Genomic DNA, 19,081 nt, shown 5'->3' on the forward strand with positions numbered 1-19,081 from the left:
ACGAGGCGAGGAGAAGGGACGGGGAGGGATGAGAGGACGGGACACACACGCCTTGCACCGTGCAGTGCTCGGCTGCAGCCACGGGCCGGTGGAGCGGAGCTAGCGGGTACCTCACGGGGGCTTGGCTGTAGCAGCAGCAGCAGCAGCTGCCAGACGAGCACCGCTCGTTCATGTGCGAGGCCTGCCCCGGATGCTGGGTGTAGGAGGGATGTTGTCGAACAGGGGTAACCGCATGCGTTTTCTTGGCTTCGATGCACCCCTGATCGCTCTTGCGGTATGATTAAGCACCGTATCCGCTAGTCTGCGGTAGGTACAGTGTGTAACCAAAGTAGGGTATCACTCTGAGAGTGAGCTGCTCTACTGCACAGCGTTTGCATGGCAGCTTCCCAGCTGGATCCTGCTGGTCTGCTCAGGAGGCTGTTCCTGGGCATGGTCTCTGAGGCTGTTGGCCAGCTGAGGTTTGCCTCCCAGCATGCAGTCTCACAAAAGAGGAATCTGGGATAGCATTGTCTGTATTTTAGTTGCTAAAAGGCTTTTGAGAGCTTAATATCATTAAGAACATGTAACTTGATGAGAAAGATCCTGATTGGAAGGTTTGACTCATCTGGATGTGTTTCTGTCTTGCTCCAACTTCTGGTGGGAGAATGTCTATTAAAACCCCAGGTACAGCTAGTTTGGGGACAAAAGTCAACTGCAATTGATTAGAAACTTGTAGTCTTTAATTTAATACTCAGTTTATAAATGTCCGTAGTACGTCTTTCACACCAGCTAAACTGATCTCATCTAAGCCATATTTTTTCTATAGACTATCTTACCTTGTTTAAACCAGATTTTGGTTTATATTCTGGAGAACTCATAGAGGAGAGTTTAAGATAGTCAATATTTGTCTTGTGTGAGGCCAGTGGTCTGTTTATGAGCACTATACTGCATCCACAGCTAACCATCAAGCTCTGGAGCACCAGAAAAGAGTCCATTTAGTTCTCTGTATGTGACAACCAGGATCCAGTATACTGCTGTAGTTTTGGTTTCTCCCAAAAAGCAGTCAGCATATGTGATGAAAAAACAAGCAGCACCATGTTCTCCTTGTAGATCATAGATACCGATATTATTCCCGGTGCTGCTCTGTCTCTGAGGATGGAGCAGTTTGCTTATGTCATTTTTCAGCTAATCTTCTTCCTGTACAGATTGCTGCCAAATACACAACATAAGTAGCTGCATAAATTTACCTCTTCTGATTAATATTCTTAAAATATAAATACTATTTATTGCTGATTCAGACCCATTGCTCGTCTAGACTGTCTTCTGGCTTTGAACCTTTGATACCTGAGTAATCAAGTGAAACTCTTCAAATTCATACTATCTGAATCTGGTTATGTCCTGCTTCTGAACAAGTGGGTATTGTGAATAGAGCTCCAGTTTCACAACCTGAAATTGTCAGCAAACCTCACTGGAAACAAGTACTAAAATAACTGACTGGAGTCCGGTTTGTATTCGCTCTTTCAGTGTTGATGTTAGCATGGGCAGAGGACTTTCATTAATTCTCTAGCATAGAGAGCCAGGATGTAAACAACAATGACAAATGCTGCCATGATCACATAAACACTAAAAGAGCTTAGAATTTACTGAAGATGCTTCCTTGTTCTCCAACATTCTGTACCATGGTCAGTCTAAGCATGATAGATGCTAAACTGCAGATGACTTCATGTGTGGTTGATTTGATGTTACGTCTCCTCCTCCTCCCCCTCTTCCCCCAAGCCAGGAAGGTAGGTGGATTCAGGGTTGGCTTGGCTATGTTCTTATAGGTGAAGGCCCAGTCTAAGATTTCTGGCTTGCTGCTTCTCAGCTTTGTATTGTGTAAGATATCCACAGGAGAGAAATTGTTCCAGAAATGTCACAATCTTCATGGAGAAGTTCAACCTTTCTTTTGGTATAGTTCAGCAATTTTAGCACCAAGTGATGGAATTAGTCTGCATTTACCTGTGTTCATTACTGGTATGTGAACTGTGTTGAGCAGTTGTTGGGGTTTTCTCACAGAGTCTCTCATTCAAGCTAAAAATGTCTGAATTAATAACTGTTCTCCTTCCCACTTCCCCCCACATGAACATGAAAACACATTCTATTTTATTAAATTTCAATTTTTTCCCCCCCAAGCCTTCTGTGTACCTGCTCAGATAACCATAGTAGCAAAGGATGTTTGTTCTCAGAGAGGATGCTCAAGCAGAACAGACATGTTGACTGAGCTGAGAGAGATCATTGATAAATGCTAGTGAATGAGCTGGTACTTGCCATGTGGTATCATCAGACTACATCAATAGCTAAGGTTTTTCTGACTTAGTGACCCTTGCAGTAGACAAAGCCTGGCTGTAATCTCCAAACTTTGCAGACTGTTTTTTTTTCCTACCTCCTTTTATATTCTTGCCTTTTTTTTTTTTCAGTTTCATCTCCATCTCTGACCTACAGCATCAGCAGTGCATGCCATGCTGCAGCCACCTGACCTGGAGCACAAATGACTTTAAAGAATGGGCTCATCAGGGACAAGGTGCTTTACCCATGCAGAGTGCTTTGCCAAGGACTTACCTGATCTTGGTTGGCTATTTGACAGATGGAAGGCGAGAGAACAACGAAAAGTTGGTAGATGGTTGCCTATATGTGAAAGACAATACGGGGATAATTCCGTGTGAGGTATGTCCTCGGTCTGAGGGATTCTGTGTTTGTTCCCACTTCTGGGGCAATGTTGCAGACCACCAGGGGCTTCAGATGGTCTGCCAAAGTCTGTAATGAGGGAAATGACGCATGTATGTAACATGCAGGAAAACAGTAAGCTCAGATGCTGGGAAGAGGATAGAACGTGTCAAATTTGTCATTGCTAGGAGAACAAATATTGAATGTGCTGGCCTGGAGACAGCCTAATGTACAGTTCTGTTAAATTCTCAAAAGTACGAGGTGGCCTGGAAGACATGGAGGTCATGGCACTCCCCTCTGTTGAATTCCAACTAGTGGAGCAGAAATAACTTTCTGTAGAGTTGTACTGGGTGTTCAGTGGTGCATTGATGACATACTTTCAGGAAATAATAGCTTGTGAGACAATGGCATTGAATTAAAAGCCTTCCGAAGGTCATTGCAAGGGGAGTCTAGATAAGAGCTAGTTCCTAGAGTGGTGAAGAAACTGCACTGAGGTTGTGCTTTCTAAGGAGGTGAAGACTAGGAAAAGTTACATCATTATGAACTTCTAACCAAAAAACACAGGGGAAAAGAAAGCAGGTGGGAATTTTAGAAAAATAGTCTGAAAATAACTAATCCTTGCAGTAAATTAATTGTGACCTCACCAGGATGGGGTGACTATAAACCCAGGAAATGCTAGCTGTAGAGCTCAGCAAATCTATTTCACAGGTGCATCTGGAAGGTCAGAAGTTCTCCATGCCACACAAGAGAGTGGGCAGAAAACACCTATTCTCATTTAGTAATGAAGCCCAGCAGTAGAGCATAAGTTTGTGATGTGCATGCAAGGGCAAATTAGTAGTGAACACTGTAAGTAATTGTATGTTTGACTGTACTGTTGTCACGGTGCTGACTGAGTAACTTCTCTGTTAGCATCCTTGAACTTAAATGCAAAGGAAAAGCTTAACAACTTTGCTCTGCTCTGCTTTTCTGGTAACTGTATTTACTAGGTAAGAAGTACTGAAGCAATGAAGAAAGATATTTAAAATGCATGCCAAAACAAAGTGCAAACGTATATCAACAAGGCTGCAGTATACAGAAAGTTCCTTTCATGAGCTTGTATGCAAAATCCGAAAACATACTGTAACTCATCTCAAGTTTCTATCTTGCTATCTTTTGTCTTAGCTCCTGCATTTTGAACTTGAGTGGCTGGAGTCCCTGTTTCTCTTCCCGAGCTGGTCATATATACCACAGACAGACCGGCGGGCAGCAGGGTATGTTGAAATCTTGGTGGATCCAGTGCCAGTAAATCCCCCAAAGGAAGTACCTGTCAGTATACCAGTCACCTACCCAGCACCAGCCAAGTCACTGCTTTCCTCCAGGTAAACACATTGCATGCCTAACTCCATCATAGTGCTGTTGCTCTGGTTTGGCAGGTACCACTTGGCTCAGAAAGAGCTACATTCTGTTTCTGCCACAGGTGGAAGCATAACTAATGGTCAGTGGTGGAAGTAGAAGTCACTTTTCAATAATCAGCTGTTTTCCAGAAAGTTTTTATTCTGTATTTTGATAAAGTAAGACAAATTTTAATTATTTCCAGGTGTATTTTGATCCTACAGAAAAGACGTGAGAACAAAGTGATGATTCAACCTTCACGGAGTCTAAAATTCACTCTTTTGATTAGCACAACTCCTTTCTGGTTTTTGAAACTACAGTGAACCAAAAGTATTACTGAAAGTAAATCTAGATTCTAATATGAGATCAATATACACCATTGGTCAAGTTCTTATCAGATTGTTGAGATAAAGGTGCCAGTTAAAGGTCAGCCCATAAGAGTAACTGTTGTCTTTAGTGGAAGTAATACTTACAGTGTGTGAAAATGTGGCCAGTGGAATTGCAAACGTTACTGAAGTTGATCAGGTTGCTAGATCATGTTATGTCTTCTTGAGTAGAGAACTCTTTGTATAATTTAATAATAATAAAATGTCACTGGTCAGGCTGCTTTAGTTGCTTTTTAGTTTTCTTGTGTTTTAATTTGGTTTATCTGCTTGTGAGAAACTTAGTTTAAACTTAAGTGTATGATCTAGCTCACCAGACCTTTCTAAACAAGAAAACCATTTCCGTATTTCAATGTACACTCTCAGTCTTTTAACATAAAGCTCCTCTGCTATTCCCTGATATCTGATCAATTTTTCTGTGTTTCTTTTTAAAAAATGTTACCAATACAGTACTGGTACTAGTGTGTGCATATGTCCTGGTATTTCTTTTTTAAAAAGTCGTAAAGTTACTTAATTGTTTATATGTTTTAGAATCAAGAATGTGTGTTTAGAGTAAGTGGAATGGTTATATCCAAATCCAGTAGGAGTTAAAATGAAAATTACAAATAAAATGACAAACATTTGTTTCTTTGAAATTATTTTTTTTCATTTTTTTGAAATGAAAGTTTGAAATTACTAAAGAAATGTCACCTCTGTCCTCTCATCTGCTTTCAGTTTTGCTGCTCTTTCACCCTGTGCCAAGTTTATTAGGAAGACTCCATTGTTGCTTTCAGGCCTCTTTTGTTTAAAGGCTTACAGCTCCCACAGTGTCACATTCTGTGGATCTACGATGTCAAGTTCTGTTTTCTGCTGAAGAATTTCTTGTGACTTTTTTTTCTTTTTCACCTATAATTAGTTTCTTGTCTGTAGTAAAGCCTTTTATAACCTGGCTGCTGTCATGGAACATATGAATTTGTTCAGCACAAACCTGCAGTCTTCAAATATTAAGGTTTTTTTAAAATGTGAAGGAGATTTAGTATGTAAAAGTTAAAGTAAGAATTTTGTTGCCAGATACCAGCTTGAAAACTTATCTGAGAGATGGTCCATGTTCCTTGTGGGGTCCTTTATTTCCAGAAAGTGCATTCTGCATATTTATTTTGCTTTTGAGATACTTTCAAGTTCTTTTTTCATCTCTGATGTCCTTTGTTTCCTCAATTGCCCTCTAGGATTCCATGCAAGAGAAGATCAAAGCTCACTGTGGCAGGCGAATTGGTCAGACTTGGGCCTCTCTTTTGTATTCACCACAAGACGTTCTTCTTTCTGTTTCTAAAGTGCTTCACCTCAGCTGTTTGGGTCCCTGTGCTGGTGCAGGTAAGTCCTTGGGATTTTGCTGGCAAATTCACTGTCTGTAGCTGTCTATGTGCTAGTTGATTTAATTCTTTGAAGCTTGTCCTTGACTTCCTGGTTTGATTTATTCTATTTATTCTTTCTTTTACTAATGATTCTATTTTTTTTAATAATTCCATGCAGCGTACAGTAGTCTTTGTATGTTAGAAGCCTAGTTCTCTGCCCTGCAGTGATATAGCCTTCCCTGAGGGAGTTGCAGTGTCCCTGAACATCTTGCAGATATCACCCTTTTGCTAAAAGTGTGAGGCAGTCCTCTCAAAGGACTTTTTGGGTGAGGTTATCAGAGTCAGGAAGATGTTTTTCCAGTGCAGGAGATGCTGATACCGCTTTTGGTTTCTCTGCTTTAGAAGCCCAACCAGCTGGTATGGCATCGTGTCCTCCAATTGGGTCACAGTTACACAGTAACAGGCCTGAGTTTGTCCAGCCTGAAGAAATCTGGACACAGAATGTTTGTCACCGGTGTTTCTTCCTGCCTTCTGCCCTACTGTGCAGAGCAGGTGAGGGAGCAGCCATTGGGCAGTGCTTCGCAAGGAGAATCCACTCCATCTTCTTCCCTTGAGACTGCTGAGCAGCTCAGTGATTCCTTGGAGCTGGGAGTTGAAGAGGAGAGGCCAGGATCAACCAAAGAGTCCAAGATCATCTCATATGTGGTAAGGATTCGTAGGGCTAGCCTTCACCCACTCGTGGTCTAGGGTTTCAGATCCTCGACTGCAAGGTCTTATTTCTGTCATTAATTTAATTTATTTCCCTGTTTTTCAGGCCTATGAGTCTCTTTATGTTCTGGGGCTCTCTACACTCCTGTAATTTTCTGTTTGCTTTCTGTTTAGGGAACTGTCACCAAAATACTCAATGTCCAAGCTGGTCTCTATTTACTGGATGACAAAGTCTGCTTGTGCCTTGCTTACCAGCAGTTGTTGAACTCTGCACGTGGGCTCCGTCCAGGAGCATGTGTGGAGGTAAGTTGAGACTTATGAGGGATAAAACATTCAGTGGAAAACACTCAGGCCCTGGGAATGGCTCACGAGTGTGTGGGACAACAGGAGACTACAGGAACATTAAAATTTTTTCAACAAATATATGGAACAAAATTCGGGATCTTACTGTCTAGGCTTGGTCATGAGAGTCAAAATTATTATAGTCTGATTCCTCCCTGAGCAGGGCCCTCAAGCCCATTGGATTTATAGACAATTCAGTAGAGTGACAAAGGGTTTAGGGTGAGGTGATGGTTTTGGGAAGTGGTGGCTCACTAGCCATCTCCTCTCAAGTTGTATGTCTGTGTATCTCAGCTCATCGACGTCCACCTCCTGCAGAAGCCTCTGGTATCCTTCCCTTTCATTGTACTTGGTGCTTGCCTGAGCAGCAGTGTTGTGCTGAAGAATTTTTCAAGGCTCAGCACCCCCTACCAGCCACTGGCCTCCTCAGGAAATCTCTACTTACAGCTGCTCCTCCGCTACAATCTTGGTATGCCACTCTACCTCTGGCTGGTGAGCCTCCTGGAGACATTTGAGGAGAGGTGAGGACAGTTCTTCTGAACCCAGGCTATGCAAAAATGTGTTTTGTAGGCTACCTGGGCATCTTCTAGACCAAGGGTTCACAAAGCTACATTCATCTAGATTTCACATCATGTCCAGTTGCTTCTACCTTGCAATTGCTTTTATGAGAACATCCTGTACGTTTTTCAAGTGCGTGTGCAGTAAACCCACTGCTCTCAGCAAGTTGTAGCAGTTCAGAGCTCACATACTCCTGCCTAGGAAGTTTTGTCCTGAAATACAGAAGCACTGTATTTCAGGACAAAAGTAAAGCAACTAATGTGTGCCTGCCAATGAAGTTTGCTTGGCAAATCAAGGTGGTTACTGAGACAGGAGCTGGAAACTGCTGCTACAGTCAGATCATAAAGGCTCTGGTGTCCTGGCTGCTCACAGGAGCAGCAGCAGCTGCTTAGCATATCACTTTGAGATATTGAGTATTGCCAGTAGCGTGAGCATTTGTTTGAGAGTCTCTGTCGTAGCAGATATTCCCACACATGGTTATCGCTCAGTCTTCCAAAAGGCTTTCTGCTCTCCCTGACAGCTGCACTGTGGCTGTGGGCCAGTTTCAGAATATACTTCTGTGTTCTGTTAGTGAAAAAATTTGTGTTTTTTCTGGAATAATTATGGTTGATCCCTGTAACTACTGCCTTGGACTTTAAAAACTAATAATTTTATATCTCAGACAGTCAAGTAGGAGTTTACAGAATGCTCAGTCTTTCTGTGCCTTACTGATACTACAGAATTTTTAACATGCTTTCCAATAAAACAGCTTCAGTTTTGTCCCGGGAATGATGCTAGCTAAAAGTTTCAGTTTTTACTAGCTTTTTCACTTTCTTTAAATGTGATTGCTAAGTCCTGCTACTGCTTGAAAATTGTTCAGTGAGTTAATTGCTATCTCTTTTTATTTGAGTTCACTTTCTGTTATAAAGTCGTATTTTGTCTGGCAGTGTGATCACTTCCAGGCATTCAGAAGCAGTGAGCTAAACTTCTGAAAGAAATGCAATGCAAAGAAAACACTGGAACAAAAGCAGTCTGTGGTTGCCTCTGTCTTGTGATACTTCGTGTACTGTAAAAGGTCAGGTATACCTAATATGACTAATCGTATCAAGCTTAGCCAAAATGCACAGAGGTCCATTTGTGGGACTTAGAAGGAGATTATGTTTGGGTGGTATTTTTTTTTGCTTGAAACTTGAGTTTCAAGATATTACCAGCCTGTCCATTTCTGTGTTTCCCTGTTCCTTGTCTGCTTGCTTGATATAAATCTGCATTGTTCCTTTTTGTAATCACTTCATGTTCTCTTTGTGCTCTCCTTTGCTCTTGTCCTACATGGCACTTCCACTCAAAACGAGCCAGACGAATCCCTGACTTAAATGCAAAACTCACTAAATAAGGACTCCTAATGCTTTTAACTGTCCTAATTTTTTTTCAGGTTTTCTTGTTTCTTTGGGCGCCGTCGACTGTTGCATAGCTGTATACACCGAAACCCTGGAGCTGCTGAGAAGTTCCTTGTCCCCCTTCTGCCACATAGAGAGGAAGCGAGAGATATTTATGATGAAATCCTTGGAAAAACACACCAGTGTCCCCTGCAGAAGGTGAGTAAATATTCTGTGAGCTGTTTCCTGTTTGTCTGATGGGAAGAAATTCTGCTGGTTCATTCTTTCTTTCTTTTTTTCTTAGTATTTGACCTTGAACCCCCCGTGCCAGGCCCCACCTCTGTCTGCAGTTTGCCGTGTGGCAGAACAGAAGAGCTGGGAAGGCTTCAGTCCATCACAGCTGCTTTCCCCCTTGGAGGCCCAGTATCTGGGCATGCAGGAGCTGAATCGTAGACTGGCCTGGTCCTACTGCACACTCTCAGCAGCAAGTTTCCAGCCCCCACTGGTAAGTGCCTTGTTTGCTTTACTGTCTGTGCCTTGATAGTTCCCAGTTCTCCCCTGTCTGATGCATACCTGTTCCTCCTTTTAGGGATGGAACTGCTTTTCTCACGTGTGGTGCGTTAAACACAGGCTGAATTTGGGCTGCTGCTATGCATGCTTTGATTTATGGCCTTCAAAGATGGGAAGTGTTTGGTGTTCCTTGCAGCCTCCTTTCTGTTGCAGATACTACTGGGTGTGCTGAGAGTCTCCTCCAGGAGCAGTTCCCTCCAGCTGCAGGACAAGAGCAGCACGCTTCCCTGTGTGATATCCCATAAGGATGGTAGCCCTTTTGCCCATACAGCTCTCATAGGTATGTCCCACTAAGCTAAGTTTAAGAGTACTGAACTTTTGCTGTTCTGCCATCCAGCTCCAAAACAAGGAAGAGGAGACTTGGTATGGAGATGCTGAACTGTCACTGCCTGGCCTCGTGACTTAAAAATGAGGAAACTGAGCTTGCTGGTTTTGTATTCTCTTTTATTAGCTCAGCAACTTTCTTTGTGTTTGCAGGATCACTCTTGCAGGTGGAAAACTACCAGCTTGTAGTGGAGAGATTTCTTCAGACTGATTTTCCCTCCTGGGAGCAGCTGGCAAATCTGGAGCGTGTGAGGGAGAAAAAACTCAGGCAAGTCCCTTTACTCAGTGCCCAATTAAAACCATTGCTCTGTAGTTCAACAGCTATTTTGGACTGTGGTAAAGCTGCTGATAAAGATCTCCTTTCCCACAAGCAGCAAAGGACAGTTGCTTTAGCACTGAAATACTATACTGATAAGCAACAGACCCACCACCTCCATTTTATTCAGAACACACCCAGCCTGGTAGCTGACCTCTGCTTAACCCTTGCCCACTGTTTCTGCTGAATACCTGCAGGGCGCTCACCAGAAGTGCTTTTCCCAGATAACCACTTGTTTCAAACAGCCCCCTGTCAGGAGCAGGGAGTTTCACTGCCACCATTTGTCATTTCAGTGTCTATGTGCAGTTCTACTTTGAGGATGTTCAGGTTCTCCATGCTGCAGAAGGACAAATCCAGAAAGGTCTTAGAAGTGGAAACAGCTCCTCTTTGAGGAAGAAGGATGATAGCAGCTTAACAGCTGAGCTGGAAACCCCTGAGGCAAAAATGCTGAAGTTGGAGGATCCCAAGCCAGATACTTGCAGAGATGAGAACTGTCAGGGCGAGCAGAGCAGCACTAGAACAACCAGCTGTGTATCTCACCTATTCTTGGTTACCCAGAAAGAGGGGCTTATGTTGCGCAATTACCAACTAACCGGAGAAGAAGATGGAGGACGGGAGCTGAAGTGCAGTTTCCAAGCCACAGTGCTATGGCTGGGCAGACCTCGGCTCTGGAGCCATCCCAGAGAAATTGGGAATCTACCAGAGCTGGAGGAGACTGGCTGTAATGGAGAAGAGGACATGACACGGCAAGAAGTAAGCCGTGGGAGCTTACCAGCTCTGGGGAGTGGTTTGATAAGGTTGGGAGCTGGCTTCTCAGGGAACCTGTGTGATAATTAAGTATCTAGATTCCTAATCAATGGGAAGGTGATTTTTGTGTTGGGTACTGATGTATTTTTATGCAAACAGCTTCTTTGTGTCTCCCCGAGGGGATTCCATCTCCTCTGTCACCTTCCTGTAAATGCACCCACCTTCCCTTACCCTTGATGGTGCTAACCTTGCTTCTCAAGCAAGACATCCTGTGCTGGGCTTGCTCTCTTCTTGCTGTGTTTTTAATTTCCTACCTTTTACCTAACATTTCTCATCACCTTTTCTCTCTCTCCCTCCCCCCTCCCCTCCCCCACCAGGCACTACTGCTCTTTATGGGGAAATCTCTACGATGGTTTCCATTTCTGCACCTGGATGGGCTGTATCGCTTCATTGTGCCCCACTGTTCGGTAAGAGAGAGGTTGTCTTCCTGTTTCTTGTTGAACACTTTGCTGAACTGCATGTGGGAGTCGAGGAGTCAGAGGGTGACTAAGCTCTTCCCAAGGCTTGGAATTCCTGTACGTCTTGCCAAGGAACTGCTTCAGTTCTGTATCTGGTTAAAATTCTCAGCTCTGAGTTCAGTGGATTTTTTTTTCTCTCTAAACCATTGTTCTTCAGTGGCCCTTTTTTCCTATACAGCTTTAATCTGTCCTTTAATAGTCTTCTGTCTTGCCTTATCCCTCTTCTCTCAGGACTTGGATGTGTTTGAGAAGCTTTGTTTTCCACCTGTGCCAACAAAGTTCCTGAGCAGGTCATCCTGCCCCCTGTGCCTGCCAGTCCAAGATAGTTGGCACTTACAGCATGAGACGTGGATCTCCCGTCTGACTGTGTGCCAGGTATGCAGTGTGTTATGGCTCTGGGCTTCCACGGGTGACTTGTAGATCTCTCCAGAAGTAGCTCAGAAAAATGATACAGAATGTCTTGCTGATGAGACCATTCTGCTCTAAGCTCCATCAGAGGCTGCTGCTGAGCTTCACATTTTCCTGCCTCATAATTAATCTGGGAGGAATCATCTGTTGCTTGACGTAGCTCTAAGCATGCAGAGCTTGTTTTTACTGCTCTGGCTGGGCATAGCCGTAAACTACAATCCATCTGAGTCCGTGTCTCCCTCACTTCTAGCTGGCTGCCAGGTCGGTGCTAACAGGCATGGACCAGAGAATTTCTTCCATTCCAGAAGTACTTAGCAACAGGTATGTTGGTTGATCTGCCACAAATTAAATGTGATTGTGTCTTAGGGAACGAGTCTGCATTCATCTTCACTGGAGACAGTGCTACATTGAACAGCAATGAATTATCTACTCTAGGAGTATGATTTGGAAATCTTGCTGTCTGCAAGTAATCCAGACTGACCCCATCCTGTTTATCAAAGCTAAAGGGATTGCGGGTGACAAGACTGCAAAATGGTGTCCAGAAAAAGTTTGAGCTTTTGAGTAGGTCCCAAAGGTCTTTGCTAAATTCCTGTCAGATGTGGAAACAGGCACAGCAGGAAAAATGAGGCTGAATGTGTGAGGGTTTTTGTTGGTTTTTATTGTTTTAGTGTAACTTGCTCAAATACTGGGGTTAGAAGCTTTTCTGTTCAAAGCATGTTTAATCTGGGTTGATACGCATGCACACTGAAATTTTCACCAGTGCCTTACGGTTAATTGAGGTTTTTATTTGCTTGGCTTCTTCCTCTAGTTAAGAAAAAACAATTAAGAATTAAGGAGAAAGGAAGGCTGTAATGCCTTTCCCTTTTTCTTCTTCACTGCTGAGCCTGAAGAAGCAGAAAGCAAGTGGCCTCTTGTGCCTGGGTGGGGGGTACATTGCAGCAAGCTGTTCACAGTCCAGTAGCTCAGGTGCTCAAGGGCAGATTATTTTGAGACCAGGCTGAAGCAACAGCACTCCACTCTATCCTTTGTGGCAATCTTGAAGTCAGGCCTTTTTCTGCTCCCTTTGTCTTCAAGCTGGACAGAAATCCTGGTCTGCTCTCAGTTTCACAGGTTCCCTTGTTTCTTTCTCTGGTGAGATAGTGGAGAGGACCTTGTGTGCCTCTCCCAGGAGTGAGAAGCCATCTGTGACTCTCGGCCTTCAGAAGCAGAAAGGTAAGGTTGGTACATGTCAGGTAACCACAGATTGATTCTTGCTTCTTTGTTTCAGAGAGTCAGTGCCCTTGGCTAACTGTGCTCCTCCTGTATCTGAGAACAGTAGAAGTATGGCGGGATGTTGCGTCCCCTTGCATGTCAGAGGGCTGGGAAACTGCACACTGCATGAGTGTGGGGGATGGGAATGGGAATACTGTACCTAGAAAATTTGTGAGGTGGAAGTGATAGCCTCATTGTGGTGGGAGGAAAAGCACCTCTAGCAGGTCCAGCTCGGTGACAGACTGTGCTACCTGTGCATGAGCTCAGCGTGTGTGTGGTCCTGTGCCTTCTCAGGGAGTCTGCTGGCCTGTGATCACAGCGTGAAGCTCAGTGTCTCAGTTGCTCCAGGCTCCCCTGCTGTGGTGGATGTTTACATTTCTGCCACCTATGTGCAGCATCTCCGGGGTTTGCTACCTGGAGCCAAGATCCTCTTCCAGAACTTGGAACGCAAAATCTCCAGGTACCCCTGTCTTTAGAGCCCTGATCTAGGCTGCAGCTCTGACTTCTCTTACTGTCTTTGAAACCATCTCTTACTCTGTCCTCTCATGCGGACTTTCCTTCTCCTTTGTCCATACCTTTATGTCTCCCAGTCCCTTGCTATGAGTGATTTTCCTACCATGTTACAGATGAAGGCCAGCCCAGCCATGCCAAGAAAACTGAGCAGTTTGGTTTCTGTGAGCTCTTTCTGACATCTACTCTTTCATATTGCAGATTTCATAATGTTTATTGCACATACATTGCCTCCAGCTGTGTGAGCATCGTATCTCTGCCACCTCCTCACCTGCCTTCGTCAGGGTAAGTCCAGGGTGTCTTCCCACCTTACAGCATCCCAAGAAAGGTTTCTATTTCCCAAGCTTCTCACATTCCTATTTCTTTTAGTCCTGCAGGAGAAGCCTCATCCCCCTCACTAGTGTTTCTATCCAACCTCCAACCTCACCTGCAACACCTGTCCCAGGCACGGATTTTATGCCACTTGTCCTGTGTACTGACTCTGTCCCTGCAGTGGGTTTGCTCACTTTGCAGCAGCATCTTCAAAGAGGTATTCAAGCTTCCACAGTGATAATTTGTGAGGAGCCTTGCAGATTTTCTACTCTGACACATCCTCTGCTACATGTAGAGGAAATAAGAGTTCCAAAACCTCTTTTTCTAGTGTCTGAAAAGGACTTATTTATTAGAAAGGGACCAAAGTGACAAGTGATTAGAAGTCTCTATCTGATATCAGGAAGGCTGGCAGTTAGGACTGGAAGTGAAGTGAGAGCATTCAGGGGGACAATCCTACCCTATTAATGCTCTGCTTTCCCCATGTTCACTGCTGTTGGGGTTCAGCACCTTGCAGCAGGTGATTTTTCTCCCCATACAAACTCTTCCCAAGACACTCACTGGAAATCCAGTGAAGTTCTTTAATCCTTTGCATAGTTCATTAGGGGAGGGTTAAAAGAGCAGTGGCCCTTCCCCTTCTCTCTTGTACCCATCCATACATAGCTGTAGCTTTACTCTTCCTTCAGGGGAGGTGCACCCGACACAGCCCACCATGTCCATCACACATAGGAGTGAGGCAAGCCAGTGCACGGTAAGCACTGTAGAGACTGGGTATGGGAAGAGGTGGGTAGGAGGGAACTAATTACACCACAGAGAGGAGGGGAAAATCAGATCAAGGATGGGATGTGGACAGAGTAGCAGATATAGAAGTTGGAGTTGTCTCGTCTTTCCCATATGTGAACAAACCTCCCTCCCTCTTTACTGAGATCCATTGTCTGGGATGTGGCCCTTGTGAGGGAGCCGGGCATTGTCCTGACCTCTCTCGGCATCTTAGTCTGCCTGCTCTCTCCATAGGGTGCTGGTGGAGGATGGAACAGGTGAAGCTTTGGTGCTGTGCAGGAACCAGCACGTGGGAGCAATGCTGGGCCTGAGCCCTCCTGAATGGGAAGCTCTGCAAAACTGCGTGCAGAGCAGAGGCAGAGTGTCCATTCAGCATGGGGAAGCTACTGGCACGGGGGTGAGTGGGTTATTCTGGTAGCGATTGCAGCATGCTGGGCTCGAGCCTCAGCTAGACTGGTTTTCCCTTTGCTGCGGGTGTTCCAGTGGCTCCCTGCCTCCCTCTGCACATTGACTGGCAACACACCCTTTCCTTCCTCAGTGTGTAGAGGAACCTGAGGATGTCATTGCTTGCTATCTAAGGAGCCTGTGTAGGAGTTCTCTCATCAGTCGCCCTATCTTGCTGGATTTCAGCCTAGACAGGAAGCCCTCCAAGATTCTGCAGCCTGGTAAGCAAACACTGTTGGCTTTTGTAACACTTAGTGTGGGAAGGACGGGAGGAGCCATCTCACCAGGCTGGGGAAGGAGAGCTGCCTCTGCTGCCCACAAAGCAAGATCTTGGGTGGATTTCCATGGAATTGTGAATTCTGTAGTGTAGAGCTCAGATGTGTCTTAGCAGAATCCTGGTTACAAAAATACAGAAATGATATTATAAAAGTTACTATATACAACAATATTGTACATTAAATTTTCTACTTTACACAGAAGTCGAAAAATAGTACTGAACTGTCCCTGTAGTTGTTGTGAATGACTTGGAGCTTCTCCATTCATATTTTCTATGCAGTTCTAGGAAAATATACCAGCTAAATGACCCAGGATAGTAATTGGTCTGAGGTGTCAGTAAAGGGGAGGTGGGGGTTGTATGTGCATGTGTGGTAGTAGTGGTGGAAGAAAACATGTTTTATTAGCATCCCCTTTTTGCCCTCCCATCTCCAGTATTAAGGTATAGGTTTATTTCTGTGGGGTGCCTCTTACACACAAAACTTTCTTTGTTCCCAGCCCTTCAATGGGTTGGGATTCTGGCCAGCCAGAGTTACTGTGCAGACCTCTCAAATCAAGTGGGTTTTGACTTCAGACAGGACAGCAGGTAGAGTCAAGACTAGGCCTGGAAATCCTCACCATGACCACAGAGTTTAAAGCACTGAAGAGTTTTGAATTGATGGATGCTGATGTCTAAGGTCATGCTGCCATAGCAATGCAGTTGCTGTGTGAAGAGGACATTCTTCTTAGTTGCTTGCACTAACACTGGCACTTGAGTACGAGTCCAGCTGCTGCAGGGGCTGATTAGCTAAGCTCACCAGAGGATGCTCTGCTGTGAATATGTTATCTTTTGGCTATCGTGTAACACTGTCTGTAAGGACAGGTTGCTGACAGCAAGAAGAGATACAAAACCCAGTGGATCAGCTGTATGAGCAGCACATAGTTCACAGTGTAAAATGTCCACATTCTCCAAGTTGGAGGGATGCTGGCCAAATGCATTCATCTGCTTACATCCTGGATGCATTAATCGTGTTGTCCTTTGAGGTGCAGCAGATGTCAAGCAGCTGCTGCAAGGCCTTTCCTTCCCCAGCAACTTCTGCAGCTATGTGCTAGAACAGAGCAGGAGCCCTGTTCTGAGTCATTACAAGTTGTGTCTTTCCCCTTCAGCTCTGCTGCAGCTGAGAAATTTTCGGTGTGGTGAAGTGGAGTTTGTGTCACAAGTGGGACCTCAACTGAGCCTGGTGTGCCTGAATGTGGAGGAAGTAGAACAAGACGCCTTAAGGTATCTGAACAGCGAGAGGATTAGGAGGATACCTAGTCACTGCCAAGCAGGAGCCACTGCTTAACATCTCTTCCAGTGGGAGAGAAATTATGGAAATACCTACTGGGACTGGGAGCTTTTTTTAATCTCCATTCCAGTGGGAGCATGGCCCTGTATGCACAGGGAGAAGGGTGCAGTCAATAAGCTGCTGTGGCTTGTGGAATTCCTGAATGGTCATTCTGAGCCATTGCTACCAGTGATACTGGGCAGTGTTTTGGAAGAGAGATGTTCAGTACTTTGGCCCTAGGGCACACAATGTGTGTATTTTATATGGTAGTATCTACTAAATAAAGCTATTGAAATACAGTTTAAACAACACTGACTGTACCTATTTTAGTGTTAAGGCTTACTTGCTATCTGGGGAATGAGGCAGAACGTAGATCTTAGTTTTATGAACTAGAGCCAGGCATTCTGCAGATCATTCACTGTCTTCATGTGAAGCTGTACCGTTGCCACAAGGGGTGGGCTTCTTAACCCAACTGAAGTTATTAAAATGATGTTTTTAAGGCATTTCCTTCCTCCAAGAAAAGAAGGGGGAAGTAAGTTACTCTTTAGAGACTAAATTGCACTAAATCACGGGACTATACCAGCATTGTTTTGCAGCTTAAACCGTGGCCTGATGGAGCTGGTAACAAGAGGAAGGCAGTGAGCTGTGATACAAATTCAATGCCTGTCTGTTCCTGATTAGGGAGGGGATGACTGCAGTGGCATATGCCAGTATGCATGGTGGCACAGCAGACCTAACCAACACATGTGGGAGGTCACCATTTGATGAGGTTCCTCTCTCATCTGCTTGCAGTGATGACCAAATGTTCTGCACTTGCTTCTGCCAAAACAGCATCCAGATTCTTCACCTTGTGCTACAGGGTAGTAAATTCCACATACAATTAATTCCCTGCCGTATTTGGTGTGTAGTGCTGACAGCATGTTTGAACAGCTACTCTGTTCTGGGTTTTGTTTGTTCAGTGTTTCCCCCCTGCCGTTCCACCTTAGCTTGAGCTTTATATTAAATGTCAAGCAGTGGGTTTATTGAGAATGTGTAAATTATCTTCCCTCTCAGGGCCTGCTGGCCACTTCTAAGACCAAAGCACAAGCAGCACAAGACCTGACAGATGCTGCCATTCAATGAAGTTCTGAGACTCCATCCTAAAGGAGACTGCTAAAACAGTTTAAAGCAAAGATCTACACAAGTTTTGTTGTGACAGTCTTTTTCTATAGGAGCTTTCTGCAAAATGGTGATGGTTTTTCTGAAGCTTGTCTGATACCCTCCCAAAAGCAAGCAAAACCAAACAAAAAGAAAAAAAAACAAAAAAAATCCTCTTGGCCTGAAGTAAATTTGGACTGTAAGCGATGTAAATGAAGAAATCAAACTGTGACTTTAAAATGCAACTGAAAGTAGTCCTGTAATATGAGTAATGTAGTCACAGACAGTGCTACAGAAAGAGATAGGAAGTGCCAGATAACAAAGACTTAAAAACAAAAAGGGCAAATTTGTCTCTACAGTTATCTGTGTGTAATAACTGTGTTTACTTCTGAATTTGAACTTTCCACTAGTAACTTATTAGTGTCCCTGTCTTCTTCCTCCTCATTAGGTATGTTAGCCTTCTCTCTGCTGCCACACTTACTACTCACCTGTTTCTCTTTTATTTCACATTACAAATGCAATCATCTGTCCTCATAGGTCTGTACATGCACCGTTTGCCTTTGCCAGGGTGAAGACCTAACACATATTCCAAGCCTGTTGGTTATTTTCTAAACCATCAGTGTTTTGCCATTCACAACATCTTTTTCGGAAGGGGAGTTTGATTATAGTCTTCTGAGAAGACTTCATAGATTAACATTCAGAGAATCACAAGACATGGGACAGATGAATCAAATCTGTTTGGGGGGAATTAAGATTTGTTTGCTTTTAGTACTCTGAGTTTGAAGGGCCAGTTCTCAGATGTATTGCAGGAAACCCTTTTCCTGTTTTTCTCTGAGCTTCTGCCCATGATCGGAGTTCTGGTCACTGGGTTACTTCAGACAAGAGAACACGTCTCATTCCTGCGATCAGTTTTTCCTTTATTTACGCAACTCTCCTTGTCACATTCCTTGCTCTTTCTGAAGCCAAACAAAGTATCCTGTTGGCATGGATAAGAAATAATAACACAAGACAGATATCAGCTGGCTTCACGTTTGTGCTACTACATGCTCTGGAGCTGGGAGGAGCTCATCTCGGCCCAAGAGGGAGGAAAGCATGAGGCATGTCCTGCTGTCAGGGTAGCTGTGTAACTGTTCTGCACTGAAAGACAGAGGTGTTCCTTTTAGCTGGTTTTCTGTTGCTTTCCACTTCATCACCAGTTTATGTAGAGCCTACCACCCAAGGCCCAGACTGATGAATACTAAAGGCAGTTGTTCTGTGCTTTGACTGTCTACAACCCTCCTTATTCTAGATTTAGGTGGGTTTGCTGGCAGCTCCATCTCGCCCTGTTCAAGGTATCCCTACCAGGTACTGCTCGCTGAAGGTGCTGCGCTGTGCAGTGTCATTGTCGAGTAAAGCAGGTGCAAGCAAGGCCTGTACTTCAGCAGGCCTTGTGTGGAGGGAGAGGAAAAGGTCCACACTGCCTG

General features: G+C 44.3%; 1 protein-coding gene across 1 annotated transcript; it reads left to right on the forward strand.

Annotated features, from left to right (window-relative positions):
* The first annotated feature begins 232 nt into the window (after positions 1-232).
* CTC1 (CTS telomere maintenance complex component 1) lies at positions 233-16,580 on the forward strand. Its single transcript, XM_010190639.1, has 23 exons — positions 233-274; positions 2,431-2,682; positions 3,844-4,040; positions 5,642-5,786; positions 6,170-6,472; positions 6,650-6,778; positions 7,109-7,335; positions 8,781-8,943; positions 9,029-9,229; positions 9,448-9,574; positions 9,772-9,886; positions 10,228-10,687; positions 11,059-11,148; positions 11,431-11,574; positions 11,858-11,928; positions 12,710-12,819; positions 13,153-13,318; positions 13,570-13,653; positions 13,738-13,897; positions 14,364-14,428; positions 14,692-14,854; positions 14,996-15,122; positions 16,321-16,580. Exons 1-23 carry the CDS (start codon positions 233-235, stop codon positions 16,497-16,499), a joined length of 3,720 nt encoding a protein of 1,239 aa, XP_010188941.1. The 3' UTR covers positions 16,500-16,580.
* Positions 16,581-19,081: the final 2,501 nt, after the last annotated feature.

This window comes from Mesitornis unicolor, unplaced genomic scaffold (assembly GCF_000695765.1).
Source record: "Mesitornis unicolor isolate BGI_N332 unplaced genomic scaffold, ASM69576v1 scaffold40228, whole genome shotgun sequence".
Classification (NCBI taxonomy): domain Eukaryota; kingdom Metazoa; phylum Chordata; class Aves; order Mesitornithiformes; family Mesitornithidae; genus Mesitornis; species Mesitornis unicolor.

Coding starts and splice junctions, on each gene's coding strand:
- CTC1 (XM_010190639.1), top strand. CDS start 233: ATGCGTTTTCTTGGCTTCGATGCACCCCTGATCGCTCTTGCG. Junction 11,929..12,709: donor CCAGAAGTACTTAGCAACAG/GTATGTTGGTTG, acceptor GTCTGCTCTCAG/TTTCACAGGTTCCCTTGTTT. Junction 13,898..14,363: donor GCAGCAGCATCTTCAAAGAG/GTATTCAAGCTT, acceptor CTCTTCCTTCAG/GGGAGGTGCACCCGACACAG.